This window comes from Alosa alosa, chromosome 8, assembly GCF_017589495.1.
Source record: "Alosa alosa isolate M-15738 ecotype Scorff River chromosome 8, AALO_Geno_1.1, whole genome shotgun sequence".
NCBI classification, from domain to species: domain Eukaryota; kingdom Metazoa; phylum Chordata; class Actinopteri; order Clupeiformes; family Clupeidae; genus Alosa; species Alosa alosa.
Genome location: NC_063196.1, coordinates 5,103,669 through 5,125,103, shown reverse-complemented (window position 1 = coordinate 5,125,103; position 21,435 = coordinate 5,103,669). Strand labels below are relative to the sequence as shown.

The 21,435-nt window shown below is 44.2% G+C and overlaps 1 protein-coding gene across 3 annotated transcripts in view; it reads right to left on the bottom strand.

Annotated features, from left to right (window-relative positions):
* Positions 1-21,435, bottom strand: part of kif26aa (kinesin family member 26Aa) — a 90,314-nt gene that overhangs the window by 55,588 nt on the left and 13,291 nt on the right. For all 3 annotated transcript variants that reach the window (XM_048250395.1, XM_048250396.1, XM_048250397.1), the window contains exon 3: positions 4,923-5,405. In XM_048250395.1, coding sequence (XP_048106352.1) covers positions 4,923-5,405 — 483 coding nt within the window. The remainder of the gene's footprint in view (positions 1-4,922; positions 5,406-21,435) is intronic.

The window sequence follows — 21,435 nt, the reverse complement described above, 5'->3', positions numbered from 1 at the left end:
GAGTCATCAACTGCAGCCACCCCATTCTAATCCACTGCTGTTTGCCGCGGCTAGAATTACACCACAGCCTCGGTCTTGTAAGCCCAGTGTCCTGCTACCTCTCACTGAAAGCACCTTCAATTATCTTCCCTTGTGGAGAATGTTTCTATCTGAAGATGGATGCACACCCACTATCTGCTGCAGAATCACCCCTTCTGCCCAGTCTTTTTCTCTCGTGTGCATCTCGCTTGCACATACACACATAAGTCATTTTCACCGAGGCACATACACACACATGCGTTCACTCTGTCATACACCAAAAAAAAAACACATAGACACACATTTACTGACCAATAGTCTCTAAATTACACTTTGTATTTTCCCCTCACATATTCACATACACATGCACTCAGTCAGACACAGACACACAGGCTCAGACACACAGACACACACACAAACACACAAACACACACACACAAACAAAGAGAGAGTGAGAGAGAGAGAGAGAAAGCGAGAGAAAGAGAGAGAGAGACACACACACACACAAACAAATACACACATCCACGAGGGAGAGAGTGCTGCATGCTGGCACAGCTGTTTCACTGCAGCCCGCACAGCAGATGGGAGCCTGGCAGTAGCATAAGGGTCACACTGGGCAACAACTGAAAAACGTTTAGGGAACGCTCGCAGAGAAAGCACTCAAATTGACCAGCCTGGCAGTAGACAAAGCCTCACACTGGGCAACAACTGAAAAACATTCAGAGAACGCTCAAAGAACGTGGCCTCCCAAAAAAACATTAGGGAGGCGGGAGCTGAATTACTTCGCCCCCACTGCTCCCTAAACACAAGGTCACATAGGAGACTAAAGCACGTGGGATCAGGAGGGGTCTATTGTTCCAGGATTGTACGTCTGTAGATGTCAACATCAAAGTCAATGAAGCACTCGTCTGATATATTAGTCAGATCAGTTCTGACCTGGAATGATAGATCAGAGGAGATAATCACATTGCTCTCAGATTTAAGCCTGTGCCGTATTGTATGGAAGGTCAAAGGACACAACCACAGATTTAGGCCACAGGGGAGAACCCTGTGGCCTAAATCTGTGGTTGTGTCCTTTGACCTCCCATAGTGTTCAAAGGTCTCTCTTCTTTCTGCCCTCAGCAAAAAACTAGGTCCTCCTGTGAGTCCAGATCATGTTGAGGTAGAAGTAAGCATGGCAACCCGCCTGTGAATTCTAGCAAAAAAAGAAATATAAAAGAGGTTGGAGGGTGGGTGGGTGTGGGGGGTGTTGTGCCCAGATGGACGTCAGGTGCAGTTTTTCCACGTTCACTGAGTCTCCGTGCCCATCTGTTGACAGGTCCAGTTTGGGCATCCTCCCCACACGTGGAGCAGCCTCCCTGCGGATCTCCGGAGGGCCTTAGTGAGCCAAGTTGCCAAAGGAGGACCATTAGGAGACTGCAGGTGGCATTTAAGCCTGGGGAAAGATGAATTAGTCTGCCTCTGCAATGCAGAGAGACGTAGTGGGAAGGGAAGAGAGGAGAGAGCAGCAGGAGTTTTTGCAGAGACATTGCCTGCTGCCTCCCAGGTGAAATCAAGGGGGGTGCATTGTGGGGAGAAAAAAGAAAAAGAGAAAGAAAGAAGTCTGTGGCCTTGAGTTGCACAATGAGCTGCTGCATAGCTGACAGATCAGCGGCTAGCTGTTAGCTGGGCTCGTTTTTTCCCCAGTCAGAGTTGTGCTTGGGATGGGGCCTTTGGTCGTCAATAAAATAGCTTTCAAATAATGGACTGGCAGCTGCTCGCATAGTAATAGACACATTCTATACAAACATGTGTATATTCACCTGCACAGATGCATGTGTAGATAAACTCAGAAATGCATAAACACACAAATGCAAACACACACACACATACATACAGTATACAGTACCAACACGGACTTTCACAACCACAGAGAGAGAGAGAGAGAGAGAAATGCACACAAAAAACAGGCACACATACACAGACACAGACAAACACACACACAAAAACACTCAGACCCACACAGACGAATATGCACCCACCCACCCACACACACACAAACAAATTAGAAACCATAGACACAAAGGCCTGTACAAATTCATTATGACATTCCTTTCAGAAAAAAAAAGAAGAATCCCTCAAGAACGGAGGGCCTCTCAGGAGGTGCCAGGACGCGGTGCCGTTTTTTTTGTGTCGCTGGAACGTAACTCATTTCTCAAGGTCTAATTGCTTTTCAACACCTGGGTGATTGAGGGAGGAGCTGGCTACGCTTTATTTCAGGGTCCCTTGACTCACTTGCTACAGAGCATGCCCAGTTTGTGGCACGAGCAGGACATATTTCCAGAACTGCAATCCAAATACCGCAAGGCTTTCATCTCTGGGATGTTTTTGCCCATTTATGCCATAAGAATGTTGCCATTGTGCAAATAAGCTGTACAGTAGATGTTGTTTATGGGTTTATCGACTAAAATGAAAATTGAGCTTGTGTACAGCAGAGGTAATGAACAGTTTAATTTGGTAATAATGTTTAATTTCACAAAATGTATCTCTAGTATTATATAAAAAACACCCAATCCAGATGAGGCCTAAGGCTGATTGGATAGTAAGACATGGGCGGAAAGGAATTGCCCAGAGTAGTGATCCCTTTGACCATTCGCCTTGAACCCTGGACACACCCTGAAGCACATTATCACACAGGACAACAGAAACCCACCTAACCCAGACTGAACTCTCTTCCGTTAGACCTCAAGAGCAGCCGACTGCTCAGATCTGGCCCTGTGCCGGGACAGACGTGGTCCAGTGTCAGCCCATCATCATCATCATCATCATCATCATCATCATCATCACAGGTAGATTGCATGTGCTCTGACTGATATCTCGGGCAGATCCAATCTATTTGCATATTCAATCAGCTCGCCATTGATTTCTCCATCGTCACACACTCGGTTAAAACACCATCATAAACAAAACACTAATGCAAAATCTATAGGGAGCGCGGCAGTGGTGCGATAGGACAGGGGGAGCAGAGCCATTATGGCGTTATCACTCTCGCTCGCTTCCTGAAAGGTCAAGACCCAGTCGGCGGGCGCCGGGGTCATGCCCATATCATGGCGTCGGACGAGTGCAGTAATCAGGACTGTTGGCACGGCACTTTGACGGATGGCACTCGCGGGACGATGAGGTCGCCGTCGCTCCGCCCTTATGCTAATCCAATAAGTCAGCGCGGAGATGACTTAATGCCCAATCTTCTGACCGGAAGGTCAAGAGAAGCACGGCAGAAGACCATCGAGGACCTTTTTTTCCAATCTGATTATTAATGAGCTCCCTCTGAGTTTTTCTCCTCCGTCTTTTCTCTCACTCCTATTCCGTCGCTCTCTCTCTCTCTCTCTCGTTCCTCATCTCATCCAATTCACCTTCATCTGTGTCTGCTTGGCCATGATGCTTAAGCTTAAGATCTCTCATCCACTGACACTTACTAGTCTTTGCCTAAGCACAGGTTCACATAAATCCCCACACTTTTATGGTCTCGAAACACATCTCTCTCTCTCTCTCTCTCTCTCTCTCTCTCTCTCTCTCTCTCTCTCTCTCTCTCTCCGATGGCCAAGCTGACGGATGCTATCTTCCCTTGAGGTGGCAATGCCGTGAACGCCCGCGCACACAAACAATATGGCCCTGAAGGCCAATGAGGTTCCTCTTCGCTCCAGTGAGTCCAGATGCAGCTGGGCTGGCGTACCTGAGGCGCACGTCAGAGTGTCCCTATCCTAATTTGCCTTTCAGCTATCTGAGCCAGCACTGGTTATATAGATAAGCATAAACACACACACACACACACACACAAATATACACACATATACATACACACACACACACACACACACACACACACACACACACACACACTCTCACTCATTCTCTCTCACTTTCTCTTCCAGTCTGTGCCTGTGCCATCCGAACAAAATGAGATCTGAGGAATGTGTTTAAATTTGTTACATTAAATTTGTTTTGTAAGGACACAAGGTCATTTCCTCAAATGAATCTGCTGAATGGTCAAGATTTTAATTCACCCCTTTAATGGCTAGATACACAGTGTTCATTCGCGAACCATCCGTTATTATTACACTAAAGCTGGCGGCGAGGTCAGGTCACGTAGCCTCCAATGTCTGCTTAACGCATCTGCTACATCACGGGAGGGGTGACATCTCATCTCTGCTACGGGGCTGAAGGTCCTTCCGCTAGGGTCCTGATGAGCCACTTAACCCCAGTCATATTGGAGATGCGTCGGCCATGAACTGGTGCAGAGCTCTGTGATAATATGATTATGGGCAATCACATAAAACCAACAGAGTGGGGGGAAAGCTAATAAATAACTCCAGTCTTGGACATACCATAAACTAAGCCTTCCGAGAGAGATATACAAGGCATCACAGGGGACAGGGACACAGGGAGAGGATTATCGCTTGTAAAGATACTGGACAAGGAGAGCCTTGGGTGGACCATGGGAAAGTGGGAAAAAAGTCCCCAACTGTGTGAGAGGACTTAAGAGTTGACAGCGGGATTTGCGGGCTCACCTCCTACCGTGAGACGACATGATTCAGAGTTTGTGTTTACTAAGTCACTCCAGGGAGCATGTTGACCCCGTTCAGACATGGTGTGAGTTTTATATGGTTCAGGAGCTGCTTCAGCAGGGGATATGGCTTTAAAGCAGCCTCTTCTTTTCCTCTACCTTACTGTCACCCCAGCAAATCTTTTGTGTTTGTTTAGGGGGATAGGATGGGGTTTTGATAATATATCGTTCTTTATTTTTGTTTACATTTATTGACAACACTACAAGTGAAATGACATAGTGAATGGATTTAGTAGCATCCACTGATTTGACCTGAGGTGAATGGGACTGATATGAGCTGAACTGTGTGCATCTGACTCACCTGAGCATAGTGGTGGTGTGATGACCGACTGACCCTGTGGACGCTCCAAACCCCCTCCAGGTAGTGCTGGGCGTGGACAGGCAGAGGGGTGACTTTGGCCAGACAGGGGGGCGGAGGACCTCCTGACGCCCCACTAGGTGCCCACCCTTGATCTCTCTGCTTGTCCCCTGACGCTGACGCTCCATAGGGCTTGGCCGATGACCTGGCATGGGAACTCTGGATTGACCAATCTTGTGATGTCTGGTGCGCTGAGGGTAACGTCACGACGCTCTGTGCGGCTGGCCGGGGTGGGAACCCAGAGAAGGGTCCTGGCTGCGGGTCGGGCATATCTCTGGCCAGCTCGAGGGCCTTCTGCAGGGCGAGGCGTCTCAGATAGTGCAGGGGGGTGCCACACACCTCACAAGAGCTCCCAGCATGCCTCCCTCGGGGCGGCCATTCCAACGCCTGGAGCTTGTCAAGCAGGAACGCCGCAAAGCTGGGATCCTGCAGAGAGATGGCAGGTCATTAGCCATATGTTTTGGTATGAGCAATATTCAGTCAAGGAAAACAAGTGCAAATGGAACTTGTCTGGGTTGGCCTGGCAGGAAAAGCATGGCCATTCAATCTGACATTGTGTCGTTTAATATGTGACAGGATTCTGAACAACATAGCAGAAAAAAGAAGAGAAGGCTTTTTTACTGTACTGTTCACTTCAAAATTCAGTATGTAGGCTAACAGTATAAATCAGTAAACAGTATAAAAATATACCAAACCAAAAACACACATAAGTAGGTATACCAATGCACGCGCCCACACATAGACACTTAAACTCACAAACAAAAACAGATGTGTTCGGGAAAAGAGAATTGCACATGCCATTGGATGCGATGTCAACAAGGATCCAAAGCAGACTGCATCTGTTAGCAGACTAAATGATACCTTTCAAGGCACTGTGTGATCTCAACAAACCACATGCTGTGAGAGAATAATGAACCTTTTTACAGAAGTGTCCATTGGTAACATTTAGAGACAAATAACACCTGGAGGCTAACATTGATTCCCAACCTGTTGGCAGTTTATACATCAAATAGACGTAGCATGGAGGGATGCAGCGATCTGTTCAGCCTCCGCAGAGACGCTTTGCCTTTTCTAAAAGCCTTCATTTCACCTGATTTGGTGAGGAGTAATAGAACAAGAGCAGTAGGGGTAAGTGCCTTTCAAGACACCAAAGCGAGAGATCTCTTTTTCCCTTTAAATGCTAATGCTAATAAGAGAGGCTAATTGTTCCAGAAAATACTCCAGAACGCTTTGCATAAGGGTTACCTCAATGGCAGATGCAACGCAGTGGAAGAATAATGTGTGGGTAAGCAATAATTATGGGGGGTTTTTACAATGTACTTGTAACAACACGTTTGTAAGCCTGTAGGACCACATTTTTACTTATCATGGACTTTCAAACTAAATCCGCTTCTTTCTAATACACATTACACAAAAGGATACATGCAATCATACGAAAGTAATTACACTAAAGGATACATGCAATCATACGAAAGTAATTACACTAAAGGATGCACGCAATTACACGACAGGAATTCTGTGCTACTTGACCTGAAACATAAGGCAACTTGCCAAAAGTGCAGATCTCTGTCTGGCCCACAATCTACGGAGGCCATTTGGCCTGTCATCAATGACACTTCACCATAACAAAGGTGAGCTTGTGGGGTAAGCAACAAGTCCAACAAACAGTTCCTATCTTAATTACTTTGCCTGGAGCCTGAAGCTGAACTTGAGCACATGCTGATCCAACCCAACAGCTGTCCTTACCTCAGCACAATGCATCACCCCCATAGCCCCGCGGCCGACATTGTATATAAAAGCTGATTTAGGAGTCCTAATAAACTCAGCCGCGGCCTTCCTGCTGATGCTTCTCCGTCACGCATGAGGACCTCGCCGACCGCCAATCACCCCACCCCACCCCAACCCAACCCGCTCCACCCATCCACCCACCCGGCATTACTGTCGCCCCAAGTTTATGCGTGCGGGAGTTAAGGGGGAGGTCAGGGATGGAGCGGGGCCCCTCATCGGTATGGCGAAGCGTGCTGATTGAGTGCTTTTGTCTGGGTCTAGAGGATCGTAAGGCGAGAGAGTTCACTGGGGAGGACCCGGGGACGGCTGTGCCAGATGCCTCCAATCTGTTCGCACATCCCCAGGAGCGGTGGCCATTTCTACGACCTGTTTGAATTTGACTTTGTTACGTTTTTGTTTTTGCTGTGCCTTCACTTTTCAGACTCGCCAGGGAGAGGTCATATACATTTCCATAAAATGTGTTCCCACAATGTGCCACTATTTTTACTCATAGTGATCTTTCCCATGTTTATATTTCCTGTAAGAACAATATTTGTCAAGTTTTACACTAATCACATGATGAAAGGGACTAGAGCAGTCAGTAGGCCTGGCCACAAGTAACAGGTTCTGAGAACCAGGCAGCTGCAAAACTGCAAATTGGATGTCAATTTGGCATAAGGCGACCAGATTTCTGAAACAAAATCCAGGGCAATCAATTGGGGTACTCATTAATTTGGGTACTCATTAAACTGTTTACACGCTTTGAGGACAAACAAATAGGACTGAACATAAGAGCTAACCATTGTTCCATTAGTTCATCAATATAAATTCAAGTTGATCCAGTTTTCCAAACACATTTCCTCTCAGCTTCCTAATTTCCAACTGTAAATGTTGGGCACAAGTCCAGGCACACAATTAAAACCCACTCACTCAAAGCTGCAAGAATATTTCTGCATTACTCAACACCAAGCTCAGCTCCGGTGATTTTTCCTCATTTCTTTCCTTTATAGCATAACAGGTGCACAGTTTCTAAGGACCATTTGTCAGACACAAACATGAAATCACAGAACTTGTGTTGCACTGACGACCCTCCTTCCCCCTTAGACCATGGCCACTATAAGGCCTGGCGAGAACCACAGGGCGGCCCATTGTAGTCGGGGCTTAAGACGAGGCTGTCGTCTGCTTTGGCTATTGTGGCCACTGGGGTTTGGTGGCCTTTGTGGGACAAGCGCACAAAAAAAAAGGTCACTGACCCTTTCATCATGAGTCAACACCCTCCAATGGGCCCTGTGCTGCCTCGGCTCCACCCCACGCGTGTAGCAGCCCTGTTGTCTCCAGACTGGGGGGGTGAGGGGCTTAGCACGGGCGCGTAGGCACACTTCAGGGCCACTTCAGAGGAGCACATTGTGGCAGTGACGTGCTGCGACCCCACCAGGCCGGGACCACCTGTGCCTCTCCTTTCACCACCCAGATGACACAATGCGAGGGATAGACTTGTGGAGGAGTGGCGGTAAACATGATATACAGCGCCACATGTCTGCAAAGGGGGCTCACAGATGCAGTGGCCTGCGTTTTCCCACAGGTATCAGATGAACGCCTCTCTGAGCATGTGACAAGAGAGAGAGAGACATTCTCAGGAACGAAACATGCAACATAACATGTCCTCTCTGGCACAATGCACAGAATTAGGACATGATGACAAAAAGAGTGAGATAGTAGGAAATAGTGTTTGTAGATCCCAATGTGGACTGAGTGATTAATAAACCTACTGAGGCTTCATCAGTGAAGACATGCAATGTCAACATGTGCTGGCTGATTGCATTCTCCATTGAGAAACAATTGCCTGTGAAGCAATTTTCTGTCCTGTTAAGCAACCATTGACCTGACAGGAAAAGTAAGAGAAAGGGCTGGATGGGAGATTTTTTCCCCCCACTTTCTAACACAAAAGGAATCTGAGCCTCGCATCAAGAATGGATGAAAGACCTGGTGCAGCACAGCACGTTTCTCGGATATAATCTCAGATTTTTACACACAGCTTTGACAAAGACAAAAAAAGAAAGAAAGGCAGAACTTCCTGCCAGTAGTGAGAGTCCCTACTTTCTCACACAAGTGTGACTTCCTGTCGGAGATCATGGAGTCTGGCTGTGAACTTGCCACACAATGATGCCTGGGCCTGTTTTCTTAAACTTTTAACACCTATTCATAAAAAAGCGTCAGGGTCAAAGCAGCCACAGTTGGTGTCCAGTTGGTGTTTAAACAACAACAACAAAACAACAAAACCACTCTCTCCCCTGCCTTCACAAAAACGTTACGACCACTGTGAGATGCCCAGGCTTTAGAATAGAGGCCTGGCTCCACTGGGTTGTTAAAGCACAGTTAAAGAGTGTGTTTACAGCTGTAGCCAGTCTGACCCGAAGGTCCGCTCAGACTTTCCCATTCGCATACTGAAACACCCACATCCACTTGTTCCGCCATTAAAGAGTGCTAGAATCCACTGAATACAGACTCAGGGCTTATATAAGACACATTAAAGAAGAGCCCTTAAATCGCAGAATTACTGACTACAGAATCCTTGCAGACATATATTGCTCAGCAGAAGAAAGAAAATAACCTGAATCCACTGTGCAAAAATCGAGCTACGAGAACAATACTCAAAGGCACAGTAGTAGCTTGTGAAAAATATCTACGTTGAGGAAATAAAGACGCTGTTCGGAAGGAAATAAAGGCGCCGTTCGGAATGAAATACATTCCAATTCAGAGCAGCTTAAAAGCTACAGTTTAATTCTTCTGCCTCATTGAATGAAGGATGCCTACCAGTCTGCAAGAACAAGACTGACAATAACTACACAAAGTACAAAATAAAACAAACAGCACAGTTACAGGCATAGCTATATCACCTTGTGCATTGTGTTAAATTCAGTCCTACCTCTGGTGTCTGAAAGTTCGTTCCAAGATGGTTAGAAGTTTCCAAAGGCAGTTTTTTTCTTCTGTGCTAGTGTGAAGTCTTTAGGCTCTCAGAGTCAACTGAGGAGCAGGCTGAGGGACTGAGGGGTCTGAAGGGCCCATGGGCGGACCTGCTCTCACAGGGCCCCCATAAATCACCTCTTAGCCTATAAATCACCTCCCCGGAATTTCAGGGATGGCCCTTCATCCCTGCAGTTGTCTGTTGACTATCTTTACTTTTCCTTGTTTTTCTTTTTATAGCAACAGTTGCTAACCAAAACCAAATTATATCACTTAGCAAACATGAGAATGCAAATGTGCATGTCCACAGTTACAACAAATGGCTGTTGTTGTAGTGTTCAAATATTTACAAGATTGATTACTGCCATCATAACAAGACAAAATAAGGGAACAGGATAAAAATTCACCAGCCCACTAGTTCAGCCAGGGCTAGAGGGCTAGCTAAATTAAAAAGAATGATAATTTTATGAATCTAAACTAATGAACTGCTTTCCAGCAGGAACTGAGTTGTCTCAGCAGCTAATGAAAACTGCCTGGATACCTCTGCACTCCCCTGCTGCCCAGAGTGGCAGCTTCCCTGCATTTATTTACATTGCTAAAGCCCTCAAGCTGGCGGAGGTGGAGCACGTCTGTGCTGTCTGCTGTTTTCACAAGAGCGCTGGGGTCGTAAACATTACACAAACAACACCACAATGATGCCTCCTTGCCTCTATAGAGACAGCATAGGACTACACAGCGGCTAGGTTAGCCATATTGCATTATTCAATGATGAAATCCTTAACAAAAAGAGAATTTAGTTGAAGCGCAGATATCTTTGTTCTTGTGTAAAACGAGCATTTTAATTACATAGATACTGCCTCTCATTGATACTTGATGCAACAGATACTGCCTACTGCTGTAGCATTCCCTTCATGTCTAGACTGTGTATTTGGGACACACAGGTAGAAAGGTGGGTCCAGAAGCAGTGGGACCAAAACAATGTCAACATGAATTACAGTGGTGACATTTCCCAACTCCTCAGGTTGTCTTGAGAGCAGGTCCTCTTTGTTACTAGGAGCCGCTAGCCTTTCCTCCCCTGGTAACTGCTGAGATGTGCATATTCATGCGAGTGCAGACAGCAGACGTCTAATTAAAATACCTGTGTAGAGCTTGTCGTCAGGGGACATCCCAGAATGCTAAGCAAGAGTTTACTGGCATCCCAAACACGTAAATATGGCATGTGATTTAGGCGTCACCCATAATTATGCACTGTGAAGTGTAGCTCTAATCAGTGCTACATTTTTGACCCACTTCACTCTTGACTTGACTGAGTCAAATATATTGTAAAGACTATTTTCATTGCTTCTTTTTTTACTGCATTGTCTCTTTTTAAATTAATAACACCAAAATAATTGAGTCATCTGAGGAAATGTCGGCAGGTCACTAGGCCTTCTACTACTAGCCCAAAGGATGCTTCAAGGTTCTATTCTATCCTGGGGGCAGCTACTGCTCATTATTGACTGCATATCAACAGCATGTGCGAGAGAACTGTCTCAGTCTGATACAAAAGAAGGAATCATTTGTCGTTAACCTGTATGTGTGAGGTGTGAATTACCACTGAGTATTTATTATTCTTGTCTTAAAGGTTTCCAGATCTATAAGGGAGAACAGGGTAAGTTGAGCATAGGGGTAAAATGAGCCACCCCTTTTTTCTAGGAAACCGTAAACTAATGTGACAGCATTTTAAGAAAGAGGGAATCATTCTTTACAATCTATGGAAAGGTACATCACATGGCAAATGTGGTTAAAAATATATATATATATGGGTAAAAATAGGCCTATGTTTTTGCTCTCCAAGTGGATTCCATTCATGTCCAGAGTTAGGGTGATTTAGAGAAAATGTCAATAGAACAACATTCTGAAGCTCTGGACATAAATAAGGCCCCAAGTTACAAATTCTGAACCTGCCTTGATTATTCTACCTTGTCTTTTATTAGTTTTTTACTACTTTTGCCTTTGTTTTTTTGCTTATTAAATATTCTTTATTTTAAAATGATTTTACCTTGTGCGTTTTATTCTTTTTATTATGATCTTTATTATTATTCTTTACTTTTTAAACTATTCTTTGACTATTGCCCTTCTATGCTTTTATCAGCTATTCCTGTTTGCTCTTGTTTATGTAAAGCACATTGAATGACCTCTGTGTATGAAATGCACTATTAAAGTTGACTTGACATGGGGTAAGTTGTACCACGAGACTTATTTGCAGTGAGCACATTTCTTTACCCTTATAAGTTATCAAAGAGTTGTTGGTTACAGAAGTTGTAGAACACTTTGAATTTTTGTTTGGTGTGAATGATGAAGAATGTAAAAAATGGCTCATCTTACCCCATTCTTCTATGTTATTTAAAGCCACTGCCCTCTGTGTATGTGCTGACTAGCCTGATTTCAGGGCTTCCTTCATGCAGGTGTTTGGCCATACATTCATGTAATGAAGAAAAACAGTGCATTCATCTGAATAGTGTGTCGGCATATTTATGCCAACAGAGCACAAGTTCACTTCCTGTTAGCTTATATGGGATGTTGTTTTTTGGACTCTTGTCTGGTCTCTTGTGAATCTCCACAATTGGCTACTTCTAAGCCAATTAGCAGACAGGAAACAGGAAGTCAACCATATAACCACTGACAGCAGAGTAGGCTATCCATCCTGGGATGTGGACTGCAGTTCTGGAGCACCTGACAGCACAGAACAACACTTACCATTCATTAGTGGTTTAGAACCAAGACAGAGAAAGTAGTCACAGACAGAGTGTGAAGCAATGACAGAAATACAGAAATGTACCACACCATGTTCTGTGGTATAATGGATACTGGCTGTCAGTCATTAGGACAGATAGGGACATTTCTCTCTATTAAGTGCAAACAGATTGCTACCATGCAAAAGGTCATCTACTTAAAAAGACTGTGTAGGTTGTCTCATTTGTGTTCCAGTGTACTCTTAGGTACACCGAGACACTGAAATAATGTAATTATGTACAGTATAGGCCAGTTGAATTAATGAATTCATAATATGTCAGTACAAAAACCCTACCCATCCACATGGGATCTAGTAGATGAATCCAGACAGTCAGTTATTGAGTTTTGAACACAGTGGCTACACATTGCATTTAACAATATTCTTTAAAATGCTCTGCAGCAATTTCAGGGTTAAACAATGTACCTGGTCCTGTGTTAAAGCACCCAGAACAGTGAATTCGTTTGATGACCATGCAGTCACCTAAAGAAGGGCCTATTTATGAACAGACTGCTGTTGTCTCAGAATGATCCACTCACTTCCCAACATTCTTGCTTGCTAATCAACTGAACTCTTCATGAATGCAAATGTGATCACTGATTAGGCATAATTGTCGCAGTGGTGATTCCAGAAATAAAATATAAAAAATTACCACTCATTCCATCTGGATGACTGCGTACACAACAGTCCATTCTCTTTAAGGTCAGATAGCCCTGTACTGCCCTCACCTCCTCGTCTGAAGAAGACCCATGGACTCCGCGCGAGAGTGAAGTCTTGGACAGCACCAGAACAGGGGCTAATGACACAGGCGTAATTGACTATGAGGCAAGTGGGAAATTCTAATGGTGCGGCTTAATAGAGCAATTACACTCCATTACCGTCGCATCCCGCCCAATAATCTCCCATTATAACGAGGAAGCGCCCCAATGATGGAACACGCTTTTGATGACACACGATTACATTAAGCGTTCAAGTGGCCATGTTTGATTTTTTTTCTTTCATTTTTTTCTTTTGGATGGCACACTTTTAATGATGACCGCAGTGTGCACCCTGATACCATGTCACCACCAGTTATGAGAACAAATTTCCCCGTGACAAAAGTAGGACAGAGAATAAAGTGGGAGAAGTTGAGTTATATAAGCTTGTTTTATCATTTCTGACTTCTGGCAAATAGGCAGGTACATAGAACCACATACACAAGCATGTAAACACATAAATGTACCCTTTCTCCAGACACACACACACACAGAGGGAGAGAGAGACACACACACACACACACACACACATACATACACACACATACAGAGTAACATTTCTCTGTAAATGTGTGAGCATGGGGCCTTTGTGAGTAAACGGATGACCGTGATCATGGTGTGAAGCAACTGGCAGTCCTAGGCATGGAGTAATGGGGTAATAAATTAAAAGCCCTTCCCCCTACACCCTACACCCTACTCCCAGTCCCCAGTTTGTTGCAGTGGGGTGCTGGTGATTGACAGCACATTAATCTATATGCAGCCTTCGCATGGAGGTCTGCAGAGCAGGAAAAACAACAGGCAATCGCCATGGAAACGTAAACATACAGTAAATCTTTGATGAGGCCACACTCAGGCGGGGTTGGGTGTGTGTGTGAGTGTGTGTGTGTGTGGTGATGGTGGTGTGTGTGTGTGTGTGTGTGTGTGTGTGTGGTGGTGGTGATGGTGGCGGTGGTGTGTGTGTGTGTGTGTGTGTGTGTGGACGGGGGGGTGATAGTGATGAACAGACTTTTATTCCTGAATTCCTGAGTATGTTTTTATCCTTCGAAACAGCTCTGACAAGGAAAAGCGCGGCCGTGATTTGTTTACCTCGGGTTGCTACGTATGTGTGCATACAAGACTCTCAGATACAGATCAAAGCCATGCAGGTGTCAGATGAGAGTGCTGTTACATAAGTGAACCTAGTTGCATGGAATATATATTCAAATATTCAAAAGACAACCATGCTCCTTCCATAAGCACTGTTAGGGTATTGCATAAGATGGGCGGGGGGTTGTGTTTGTGTGTCCCAGTTAGTAGAGATGCTATATCAAACAGAATATATACAGGATCCATCATATAACAAAAAAAAAAGAACGGGGCACAAAGTTATGTTATCTACTGAAGGCTCAAAGGGGGCTAATCCTCATCCTGATTGCTATGGACTTCTATTGTTGCCAAGCAGCAAGCCTTTGGAGCACATTAACAATGGCCATTTAGCCATTACATCAACTGGGACTAGAAGGACAATGCCCGAGGCCATTTGGCAGTCGCTTCCCCTGGTTTGCTTAACATTCAAATGAGACACACAAGGTCCCCAGCTAAGACTGTCAGCTCAGTGGAAAGGCAGGGTGGGGTGGGGGGGTCACTCGCTGTGCTAAATGAAGATGGGGAATCAAAATGTCTTGGTTAGGGTCTGATCACGTACCAGGCCTTCTGGTTGGATGTGGCAGCAGAGAAGCGAGATGATATGGCTGAGATGGATGAGATGAGGGGAGGCGAGGAGAATTGGTCCACCAGTGGCATAAAAAACCAAGGAGCCACTGAAGCATCATTAACGCTAAAGCACTCCGTATCAGTGTAGCAAATTAGCAGAAGGATAAATGCGATTAACTGTACAAAATGAGCAAAATTGAAAAAAAAAAAAAAAACATTTTTTTTCAACACTGAACTGAAATAATCTCATCTCGTGGACTTAAATGATCTCTTTTTTCATTCTCATATGCATGTTTGTTCAGATTTATATCAACTTGGCCCAGAGGCACAATTACACTGATGGCTTTTGCTTCATTTAAGAGTAAAGAGGGGTTTTTTCATTGAATGGAGAGAAAAAAAGCCACAGTATAGACTACACACAGGGCTCAGGGAGAGACAGATCAAAAAATGAGCTCTCCCCAAATCCCCAAATACCGCTTCATACACAATTATCTGTATTAGATCAAGGTTAGGAGGAACACGGCAGCAAAACATCAAGGCTACAATAACACACCAGAGGGATAGGTGTGTGTGTGTGTGTGTGTGTGTGTGTGTGTGTGCACTGGTAATGCCCACACTCATTTAATTTGATGAGATTGCTATTTAGACCTTATGCACAATTTCTTGGTCGTAGTATCAGAAAAAGAATATATATATATATATATATATGATGGCTACCTTTAATGGGTGACATAGACCAGCTCCTGTATATTGCTGCATGGTGTAACACATTTGAATGCATGGTACACAAGTAAAAGCAAAACAGAAAAAAGAAAACAAAAATATTTTTTTTCCCTAATGATGCATTAGTGAGTGCAGATGGCTATCATTCATATGAAACCCAGTGGTTTTCAAACTTTTTTTGTCATTCCCCACTTTGGAGGTGGGGGATTTTAAGCCCCATCTGACCCTATCAACCCGGCAAAATGGTAGCATATATATTTTTTCCACATTTTGATTCCACGTTAGATTTCCCGCCTCGATAAGCTGGATCAGATGTTATTTGAATTCACATGTCGGTCTGTTTATGACTGTTATGTTTGTGTGTGGCTATTTTGTTTTGATCTTCCTTGTCAAAAAAGAAAGACATTATTAAAAATAGGCAAAAAACAAATGTCCTACTGTTCCTCGCGCCCCACCTGTCATGTCTCTGTTCCCCACTAGTGGGGCCCACCCCACACTTTGAGAACACGTTTAGAGGGATCACTTCTTCATTTAGTGATCTGGCTCTGTTTTCACCAGAAGGCCTCAGTCCATCTGGAAACAAAGATGAGATTGGCCAAGAAGATTTTCTTAGACCTGACCAATCAATGACCCTTAGACCTGACCAATCAATGACCCTTAGGGAATTGGTATCAGTAGCAACTACTAAGTAGTGCTGTGATTTGTAGTCTCACTATGACAATGCATACCTTTTGAGTGGTAAGCACAACATTGAAATCAATGTTCATTAGAATTGACAGAAGGGATACAATCAGAGAAATCTGAGCTGAGCTGAAACTCAGTTTTGCGAGGGAAAGGTCTAACAACTCTTCTCCTTTGAGGTAAAGTAAGCATGGCCAAACTGCTTCCACTATCATTTTGATGGATGCACAGTGGCAGACTGCCATCCTCTCCAAAATATCTCTATTAAGGGTATTAAGACAGCAATGAAAGCAATGAAAATTTGTAGTCTGGAAACACCAGGCAGAACAATGCTCCCTTGGTAGCAAACCCAAGGAATCCAAGAGAAAACATTCTATTAATAGTGACACGTCCCTGACAGTTAATTAGCAACTTCATCCGTAGAGTGACAGAATGAGTTTGGGCCTAATCATTACAAGTTGTCTTTCACCTTGCTTTGCCTTGACATCTTTTATATCCTTTGCATGTGGTTAATAACCTTTGGATTTTATGATTATGGTTGCATATATTTTCTTAGTGATTGAAATATCACACTTTGACAAGTAATCTGTTCTAACGAGTTCTTTTATATGTTAGAAGGCAGGTCACCCTCAAAACACTGCACAACAAGTCATATTTTACTGACACAATGTGGCACCTTTCCACAGAAATGTAGAATTCTAAATCCGACCACTGGCAACTCAAGAAAAAGTACTATGTACGCAATCGTGTCTGATAAGTAGTCCACGTTTTCACACAAGTATTTCTGTTTTAACTTCTGATTGATCATGAGAGTGGTAGTGGCATACTGATGATTACAATATTCTACTCACTCAGTCCCTTCTGATGCATCTTGGATTAGCCTGCACCAAGGATTAATCATTAGCAGTGGCTCTAATCTCTGTAAACTGTGACTTCCACTCTTATCCTCTTCTCATCTGTGTGTGTTTGTGTGTGTGTGTGAGAGCGAGAAAGAGAGAGGGGATGGGATGAAACTCCGATAGGCACACACCTTGCATTTAGACAGGCAATTAGCAGGGTCTCTTTAGCATGCGAGGCCACGCTCTGCTGATGTGAACTGTGCAACTGGCGGAGTCAGAGGTCACTGGATCCCCAAGTGTAAGCACCATAACCCCCTCAGCACCGTAACCCCCCCCCCCCCCCCGACACACACACACACACACACACACACACACACACACACCACCCTTTCCCTCCTTGAGACTCGCAGAGGACCTCCGCCTGTTTGCTTTGCTGAAATGAATTTTTTTTCTATCCCCCAGCTATCAGCTTCGTCTTCCTGTATCGGCCCATGGAGTGTTGAAGAAATGCGCTGGGAGTCTTGTGGTCTTCAAGCGCAGAAATCTCATTACAGATTGTTTGATTGTTCGGTCCTTCACTCTTGGCGAATGCATTGAAAACACACTCATCACAGCCTCTTTTGCTGAATCCCCTAGATTTAAATGAATTTCACCCGAGAATTGGCAGAGCTGGATCATTTTAACAGCTAAATGATGTCCTCAATCATTTAGATGAATAGGCAGCCGACTGTTGACTGGCGGTGAGAACGGGCGCTTTGTAATCAATAATCTCGCTCTTCCCCTTGAAAGTTCAGTGGAGGCCTGGAGCAGGTTCAACTCCACACGGTCTTTTCCTCGCACTGAAGGCTTTCTCTGGGGTTCTGGGGTTGCTCCTGCTAATGCTTTGCCAATGCAAATGGTAGTTAATGAAATGAAGGACTGATTCCACAGAACAAGAGGCTTCTCTTAATGACCACCAGTCTGCAGAGGCATGCATCCTCGAGCAATCACCTTCCCAATATGTAGTTAGGTGACAAAAGTCGAAGGTGGGATCCAGAAACATCTTAAGCATGCTAGTTATGTCTCTTCACATCACCTAATGTGATTACTTCTTTGCGAATGCAACTAAATGAATTATGGCTAACAACATCTATGGGTACACACACACACACACACACACACACACACACACCACCCTTTCCCTCCTTGAGACTCGCAGAGGACCTCCGCCTGTTTGCTTTGCTGAAATGAATTTTTTTTCTATCCCCCAGCTATCAGCTTCGTCTTCCTGTATCGGCCCATGGAGTGTTGAAGAAATGCGCTGGGAGTCTTGTGGTCTTCGGCGGCAGAAATCTCATTACAGATTGTTTGATTGCTCCGGGTCCTTCGCCACTCTTGGCGGAATGCATTGAAAACACACTCATCACAGCCTCTTTTGCTGAATCCCCTAGATTTAAATGAATTTCACCCGAGAATTGGCAGAGCTGGATCATTTTAACAGCTAAATGATGTCCTCAATCATTTAGATGAATAGGCAGCCGACTGTTGACTGGCGGTGAGAACGGCGTTTTGTAATCAATAATCTCTCGGCTCTTCCCGTGAAAGTTCAGTGGAGGCCTGGAGCAGGTTCAACTCCACACGGTCTTTCCTCGCACTGAAGGCTTTCTCTGGGGTTCTGGGGTTGCTCCTGCTAATGCTTTGCCAATGCAAATGGTAGTTAATGAAATGAAGGACTGATTCCACAGAACAAGAGGCTTCTCTTAATGACCACCAGTCTGCAGAGGCATGCATCCTCGAGCAATCACCTTCCCAATATGTGAGTTAGGTGACAAAAAAGCCGAAGGTGGGATCCAGAAACATCTTAAGCATGCTAGTTATGTCTCTTCACATCACCTAATGTGATTACTTCTTTGCGGAATGCAACTAAATGAATTATGGCTAACAACATCTATGGGTACACACACACACACACACACACACACACACACACACACACACACACACACATTAGAACAATGGGTTAGGGGTCTTTTTATATGATCTCCAAAGGTTATGAGAAACAGGATTATATGTGACAAACACAACATCCTCCGCTGTGCCAGCTCATTCAGGTGATTGTCATACATAACAGAGGAAGAGGTGAAAGTTCAACCTATTACTATTCTTTAAAGCTCGTAACCAGGACATCATACAAGATGTACATGGAAACTCCATTTTCAAACGGTATGAGAAACATTATGGGACTGCATTTGGATCGCATTAATGCAAATTGACATAAGAAGTTAACATCAAACACAGCTGGCTTTTATTCTAAACACACCCACTATTGCCTCATTGTTATTCTCCCAGAGTTCCTCTGAAACAAGAAACCAGTAACCTAGCGATGAGCTTGTGCATTGTTTTAATTTTTCCTGGCCAGTTTGTGTTGATAATTGCTGATAATTAGCAGAATGTGTAATCAGTCAGCGGAGCACCGGCCTCTGTCATTTAAATTACAGTCATTTGCTTGGTTTACAGCAAACAAAAACATCACTGCACATTCCTTTAGCCTACAACAAATACAATGTGGCTATGTCCATGTTAGTCACCCAGAAAAGATTGCAGATTACATCTATCTGAACTGTATACATGTATGTGAGGAATTGTAAAACACCAGTAAGTGAGCAGGTGAAAAGACATCAGTGAGATTGACAGAGATAATACTTTATCAAAACAGACACTTCTAAGGGAAAAGGTAATCAAGCTAAGTGGCAGATTCGTCAGATAATGAAATCCAGAGGATGAACTTCCAGAGTCAGACAGATTAATAAACTTGATAACGGAGTGTAATCAATTTTTTATTAAAGGCTAACACATGTTCATCTCCTAACCACTGATCTGTGCTGGGCCCAGGCCAGGAGCATAATCAACAAGAAAAAGTATACTGGGCAGAAAAAAAAATATTCCACGGCCTATGTCAACAAAATAACTATGAAAATATCATATTTAATTTTCCTCTCAGCAGGATTTGACCTTCATTGACTTGTTTTCCAGCCAGGGAGGTCAAAGAGGAGCACGCCAAACCCTAAGCCCAACAACATCAGACGTCCCATTTTCCAACCCTCCCATTGCCCCCCACTGTCATTTCCTGTTTTGACAGGAAGTGGACAATATGGGTAGCTCTTTTTATCTGCCACTCCACTGGACACAATTTTCAAAACATTTTATTGCATTGGCCTCCACCCGTCTAGATTCAAAAGCTTCCAAAAAGTAACTTCCAAAAAGAAACAAACTCTTTTTGCACAACTTTTATCTTTTATCTGGAACACACAGACGTTCCCTGAGAGCTGTGCTTGACAATGCAGGTGTGGCTTAGTCTGAGTCAGACTTTAGCAAATAGGTGACATCTTCGGAGCAGATGGTAGTCTTTATATTACCTTAAACAGGGATGTGTCACAGCAATTTTCCCCAGTTAGATCGTAACGTTAGTGGACAGAGGCAAAGGAGGACTCTTTGAGAGTTTAAGGGCCTTGCCGTTTGCAGGCCATGGCCAGGTGTGGTTCCTAAGGCTATAGCTACAATACAGCTTCAAGTTTTATAACTCAACCAGGCCAACTCCCATAGATCACAATGCCGCACCCCCACCCCTCACTCTCCCGACATAGAATTTGGCTTTATTAACTGACTTAGAGGGGGCCAACTACTTCATTGAAAAATAGTTTCAGGTCAACACAGATTTGGAACCCTCAGGCTTTAGAAAAAACGCAACAGCTTCCATGTTGTGTGGACAGTTCCAAGCTGTTTCCTGTGCAAACAAACAATAGTGGCACGAGGCCTGACCACCCCAAAGGGAAATAACCAAGGGGCTTTTAAAGCTGAATACTCATGTGGTTCCCAAATCTCTCTCTTTTCAGTCAAACTGCAAGGGCAACTGAATCTCTAGCTCTATATTTAGGACAATAATGTGGTGATGTGTCTATGCTGCGAAAGAACAATGTGAGTGACAAGACTCCACTATTAAACTGTGTTGACCAGACTCTGTCGGGGAATCCTAGGACATCCTGACAAAATATTTTGGTATTGAGGATACTGAAAGTCAGTGGGCTTCCTCTAGAAAAAAAAAATGTGTTGTCATCACCGAGGGCTAGTGTGCAGAAAAACATGCAAATCGTGCATCTATCATTTATTGGGCTGTATAAAATACATTGTGTCCCTTGTGATTTTAATCCACTCGCTCAAATGAGCTCCCAGAAACGTGTGTTTGCTGAGACAACCCCTGTAATAGGCATTCAAATTGCTGAAGC